The following is a 6,593-nucleotide window of genomic DNA, read 5'->3' on the forward strand; positions in this document are numbered from 1 at the left end:
ATTTTTTTATTCACAATCTCCTCATCACAGGCAGGCACAGCACTCAATTTAGCATGTGTTCCTGTTTGTGTGTGCTGTCTGCGTCACTCATAGCACGTGCCTATATTGTGCACTGTATCGAACATTTTTTATATCGTTATCGAAGAAGGTGTACCGTCGATAAATATCGATACCGTTTTATCGCCCAGGCCTATTATCATCAACAATAAGGCCTTTATGTTGATATACTGACTAGGGCTGTGCGATTATTCGAAATCGTCATAAAATCGCGATTTGAGCTTGCACGATTTCTAAATCGCTTTATAGCATGATTTTCCGCGTGACCGAACAGAACAGACCGGGCGGGCATACAAACGTAATGCCAGGTCCACACACTCCGTCTGTGGTGCGTATTTTTTCCGCTCCCATGCTAATGGATCAGAGCGTTCACACTGCACGCGATTGCGGTCCCGCAGTGCGCTCCAGGAGCGGTGCGTCTGCAGCAGTCATGCTGCGATCGTTTCAGCCAATTTGACCAATGCATGGCAAAAAAATAAATCCCTGGAAAAGGGATTTTTTTCCCCTGCCATATGTCTATTCTAGAGACATTTTGTTACACCTTTAACTTAGTGATTATTTTGCCTTATGTCTGTTCTAGAGACATGTTACAGCTTTTTGATAAAGCTCTAATTGGTTTTCTTTTGGAAATATGTTTCAAATTCACACTGAATTGTGTTGTGTGTCAAAATCGTGGTTAAAATCGGAATCGCAATAATGATCAAAGAAATCGCGATAGGTTTTTTTTGTCCATATCGCACAGCCCTAATACTGACCTCTTTCTGAAGCACAATGCTTCGATGCACAGTAGAATCACAAACAGGCTAGTCTTTGCCAAAAGAGACCATTAGCCACAGACAACTACCTCCATTAGCTACGGTCAACTGAACACGGGTCACTAGCTAAACATCTATTAGAGGCCTTGCAACTGTAGGAGAAAACCAATACTGAGTGACAGTACTAAAAGTATCCTAACTTTTTATTTGTTACTCTGTAAACACTTGCAAACAACATAAACCTCTGCAAAACGACCGCATATAGTTGCAAACATAAACATACGGTCTGTGTTTGGCTTGGGTTAATCTCAGCTAGCCTCCGAAATCCCGAGGGCCTCTCAGTGTCAGCGGCTGAGCTTCATCCGACAGTCAGATCATTGTTAAACAAGCAATCTAATTAATTCTGAAGCATTTATTTCAGGAAGAAGTCAACGGCTAATTCGATCATATCAAAACAATGAAATATAGCTGTGAAATTGAAACCTTTAATTTAATCAGCCATTTGACGATGGCATCCTGTGAGGATGTCCTGAATGGAGAGACTCTCTACAAGACTCCATCGGCACATCAGAGATACGATTTATTCATCCGAAACAGGCAGAGGGTAAAATATGACTGTCGTCTCCACATGCAAACCAAACATCCATGAATAACGGGTCACTGCCTGTGCAGTTTCGTGTTTTCGCTTTTTTAAAATAAGCGCCATTGAGTGGATTCCCAGAAATCTCCCAGGTGGGTGAATCCATTGTGACCGTGACACTACTTTTCCATAGATAAGCCTCTTGAGCAGCAATTAAGATGTATGCAGTGATGTTTTTGAATATCTGAGCATCAGATGAGGCTTAAAATTTGCAGAGAAGAAAGTAAACATCAGCGAGGAAAATAACAAGAAAACAGGACACGTGGACAAAATGTGATTCGATACTCAATTCATCTAAAACATCATCTCCACTGACAACAATTCAATTCTGACACATCTAACTGTATCTTTTGCACCTGCAAAGCACTCATATATTATTTTAATAACTCTGCTGACCTAAAAACACCTTCATGACACTGCATACAGAACGTAGGTCCAAACCCTTCAACATAGTTACATAGGGAAAAAAAAAAAAACTTAATTCTAATTCTAGGGTTTTCAATCAGAGGTCCATGAAAAATGTAATAAAGTTAATATTCCTAATGAAAGTCATTGGCTGAGTCTGGGTGGGGATCCCTGGGTTTTTACTGGTTGAAAACCCCCTGTGAGCATCTGAATTACTTTTATTTATGATTCATTTTCCAATACGCTGGACTCTATGGTATTTGAAAATGACAACTCATTAGATAAATAATGCATTATTAAAATGATACAGATATTTACATCAGGGTAATTCCATGGTAGAGTGCTTTTGTGTACCTCATGAACATATGTCAACAGTGGCTTTAACAAAGAATAGCTGACACCAGCTTTCAATGTTTGTTTTTATAGCCAACACCTTCTCCTTGATATTAGCAAACACACACCTTTAGATGGAAATGGAAATAAATGTTAGCACTTTCTCTCTCTAAATATTTTGAGATTTTGTTTGACATAGGCTACTTTATTAAAAGCATTTTAAGTGTCCAAAAGTTATGCATCAACCACGTAATCCTCAAAACTCTCCTATCTTAAAATGATGCTACATTTCTGAAATAAGCAAACGTCATCTTCCTGTTATTGTGTGAACTCATCTCTTAAAGGAGTCATATGATGCGATTTCAATTTTTCCTTACTCTTTGGAGTGTTTACAAGCTCTTGGTGCATAAAGAAGATCTGTAAAGTTGCAAAGACTAAAGTCTCAAATCCAAAGAGATATTCTTTATAAAAGTTAAGAGTCAGCCACGCCTACCTAAAACGGCTCGTTCTAACACGCACTATACCTACGTCACTATGTGGGAAGATTTGCATAACACCGCCCAAATGTTCACACAAAGAAAGAAGGCATAACTTTTATTCACGCTGTAGTATTGTTGAGACGAAAATGTGGAATAAAGTAGTTATTTTTGTTTTCTTTGCCCAAAAAAGTATTCTCGTAGCTTCGTAACTTTACAGTTGAAGTAAGTTGATACAGTTGATGTCACACGGACTACTTTGTCAATCATCTTGGTACTTTTCTGGACCTTGACCGTGGTAGTTACCTTGCTGTCTATGGGAGGGTCAGAGAGCCCTCATATTTCATCAAAAATATCTTAAATTGTGTTCAGAAGATGAACGAAGGTCTTACAGGTTTTGAACAACACGAGGGTGAGTAATTAATGACAATTTTCATTTTTGGGTGAACTAACCCTTTAAAATGACTTCGTACACTACACAGATTATGGAAAACTCGATATCTATAGAAATATCAGGATTAAATTATCTTTCTAAAACACACTATAGTGACCTTGTATGGCTAAATTAACGGTTTAACCCCAACAGCTTTATCCATATATAAGGTCTATACTAAAATTTGGGGATTTAGCTTGAGGTTGTGCAATGCAGTTTCTTTACCCTTAAACACGGTCTTTTCTATAAAACATTTACTTTTTTTCCAAAATGAAATAGGCCCTAATTTCATAGATGAAATCAAATGATATATATATATATATATATATATATGATATATATATGAATAGATATCAAATGACAAATCATAATACATAAACCCGGAAAACGGGAAATAACAGAGGAAGCTGTTAGGTTGTTATTATTATGACGTCACGGTGTGTTTTTTCAGCCCTATTTCGAAATACATCCGCTCAATATGATGCATTTTTTTCTACGATGCGTTTCATTTTCTTGAGTCAAGTGTTCCCTAAATTATCTACATTTTCGAAACCATGTTGTTTTTGGGATGCTGCTGGAAAGTAAGACAGAATATATTGGTTCCGGATAAATGTCATTCGTAAACAAAAACGTCAGACTAACTTCCTTCCTTCCTTTTCTTTTAAAGAGTTCTTCCATTTCTAAATGTATAGGAACGGCAAACAGTCCATCAAACCCATTAGACTTATTCAGGATTTTAATATCAGCGTATTTATTTGATTTTAATTAATGTTCTGTGCTGTTGTACTGAAGTGTACTCAACAAACTATGTATTTTTGCTTTCGCTGTCTAAATTGCCATTACGTGTACAATATTTGTTGCGCTCCCTACTTTGTACATAATGAACAGATTATATACTGAATATTGAGCACAAAATGATGCAGAGCGGCTCTTACCGTGGCAGACACCAGGCTGCTGTCCGTCAAGGTGAGGTGGTGCGGCTCCCACCTCCGTAAAAATTTGGAGGTGAGGAGCTTACTGAGGAAGGTCCGCGGGTACTTGACCACGCACACCTGGATGTCCCCCTCCTGGAGCAGTTTGTATCTCATGCCGCTGCTGCTGTGTAGAAGGCTCCTCTTGCTGCAGGGCCCCGCTTTGTGATTATTATTCCCCTCCGGCGGCGGCGGCTGCTGCGCGGACATTTCCCCCAGCAGAGGCTTACTCTCTTCGGACGGATAAAACTGATTGTTGTGCAGCTCGTTTCCCCCACCGCTCCCGTTAAAATCCATGATTCCCCTCAGCGAAAATCGACGGCGTTGAATCAGATCAGGTGGCTGTCTTTTGATTTCGAGGCCGAATAATGGCGTTCCAGTGTTTGGCATATAGAGGTTCACGCGATCCACCCTGACTCGACCTCAACAGAGCTACGGAAAAGACAAGGGTCGGCGACGGCGAGGATTGAAGCCATTAAATAAGCCCGTCAAGATGAGGAAGGTTCAATGAAGTATAATGTCTTTCCTTTGAGCGTCGAGGGCTATTCAATATGTTCGAGCCATTATCGTAACCATTCCGTCTCTCTCCACTGCATATTATTCCAGTCTTCCTGCTCCGAATATGAAACAATGACCAGGTACAAGATCCACGCTGCGTTCAATTTTATTTGTTCTTCAGATGCTCGGAGTCATGGTTCCCTTTTCTGTCATTTTTCCTCCCTATCTCGGTGGAGGAACCGAGTGCTTCGATAGGGCTGCGTGTGGATTGGTCCCGGCTCGTTCATGTGATACCGGAGTGACGTCAATGGGGAGGCGAACGGATGCGCGTCTCTGTTTGATAGGGAGCGCGCACTTCCCTTCTCTCGAGCAAAATGGTGAAAAGAAAGAGGGCATATGGCAAACCGTTTTAGCATTTATAGTATCGATTTTACATTGCAAATACTTTTTTGAATTATGATCAGTGGTGTAGTGGTGCCTGGAGAAGTGGGTATACTCTTAATTTATGTCCCCATTTTTTTAAGCGGCCCAGCAAAGGATGAACGGCCTGTGTTATAAACGGTGACGTAAGACTAGTCTTGCATATTTAGTTCACCCCAAAATGGGCCAGTAGTATTTGCACATTTTCACTTTCTGTAACTTCTGCTACTTGACTTACTGGAGTAAGGATCATTATGAAATTAATATTAGCCACAAAAGAGGTGCAGATTTTGCAATAAATAATTAAAATGTAAAAATTACATAGACTGCAAAAGTGGGTATACGCAAAGCCGACTGATAAAGAAGTGGGTATACGCCGTATACCTGCGTATACCCTCCACTACACCACTGATTATGATGGTATACCTTTTAAATTTCACACTAGCAACTATGTAGTCTACATGTACTAAAATAGTTGTTAAAATCTATTCAGTTAGATTCATTGTGTGTTAGTACCGTACTTATTCCTTTACTACTTTTACTCCTTTACTCCTTTTACTACTTACTATCACTGTAGTGACACAGCCTACTGAAGTCAAAAACACGGTAGTGACACATATTAAAGTCAAAAATTGTGTGTGTGTGTGTGTGTGTGTGTGTATATATATATATATATATATTAATACACGAGTTTCACAATTTGAGTTGAATTACTGAAATAAATGAACTTTTCCACGACATTCTAATATATTGAGATGCACCTGTATAAAACGTGTGATACCTTGCCCTGACCTGACTAAAAAAATTATATTCCAAACTTTTGTTTTAAATCTTTGTTGTACAGTTGAAAATACCTTAATGCATATTATAGTGTATTATTTTCCTTTCTGTACTCAACAGATATTACAAACAGTATGATTATGTTATTTTTAGAGATTGGAGGAGAGTTACCAAAATGTGTCATCATCATAGTATAGTTTTGAAAGTAATTGAGTTTGACTCTAACATACAAGCATTTATATGTTCATGAATATGCAAGCAAAATTAAGAAGTTTGAAATTCCCCTGATTGTGTTGCAGTTCACAGCCCTCCATCCGACTTTTGTTTGGCTTAAACAGCAAAGTCTGAAAATAAATAGGCCCACATTTGGTCATTTGAGTTAGATATTTATTCAACTGGGATACTTCTTCTGGCCACTTGCTCTCATTCTGCATGAAGTGCACAAGATTTCTTGGGAGGCCGAAGCAAGCAGGGCCACCCACACTCTAAACAAAGCCTCAGTCACAAAAATGAATACTCCCCCGCCTCTGACAACATTGTTATTGTGCTTGTAATCTTTCCTAACGCATTAGTGACAACATATTTTATCAGAATGAGCCATGGTGGTGTGGAGCAGATGATAATGCTTGTTCATATACTTCCAGACTTCCAAGTGGTAAAATCTTTCACTGAAATGCACCAGTGCTCAGATGTTAAATGACTTATGAAACGGTCTTTGTATCAGCAAGTTAAAGGGAAGTGAGATTTTTTATCTGCGCTTTCGTTCTGTCATTGACTATAGTGCACTGGCGGAACTGATTTGTTTTACATAAAGGAATATATCAT

The 6,593-nt window shown here is 39.0% G+C and overlaps 1 protein-coding gene across 1 annotated transcript in view; it reads right to left on the reverse strand.

The window, feature by feature from the left end:
* LOC107722458 (C-Maf-inducing protein-like) overlaps window positions 1–4,868 on the reverse strand; it is a 37,983-nt gene extending 33,115 nt beyond the window's left edge. The window contains exon 1 of the mRNA XM_016530812.1: window positions 4,035–4,868. Within this exon, the coding sequence (XP_016386298.1) occupies window positions 4,035–4,460 (426 nt within the window). The 5' untranslated portion in view covers window positions 4,461–4,868. The remainder of the gene's footprint in view (window positions 1–4,034) is intronic.
* Between the last annotated feature and the right edge of the window lie 1,725 nt (window positions 4,869–6,593).

The sequence above is a fragment of the Sinocyclocheilus rhinocerous genome, unplaced genomic scaffold, assembly GCF_001515625.1.
Source record: "Sinocyclocheilus rhinocerous isolate Xijiao unplaced genomic scaffold, SAMN03320098_v1.1 scaffold604, whole genome shotgun sequence".
Lineage (NCBI taxonomy): Eukaryota > Metazoa > Chordata > Actinopteri > Cypriniformes > Cyprinidae > Sinocyclocheilus > Sinocyclocheilus rhinocerous.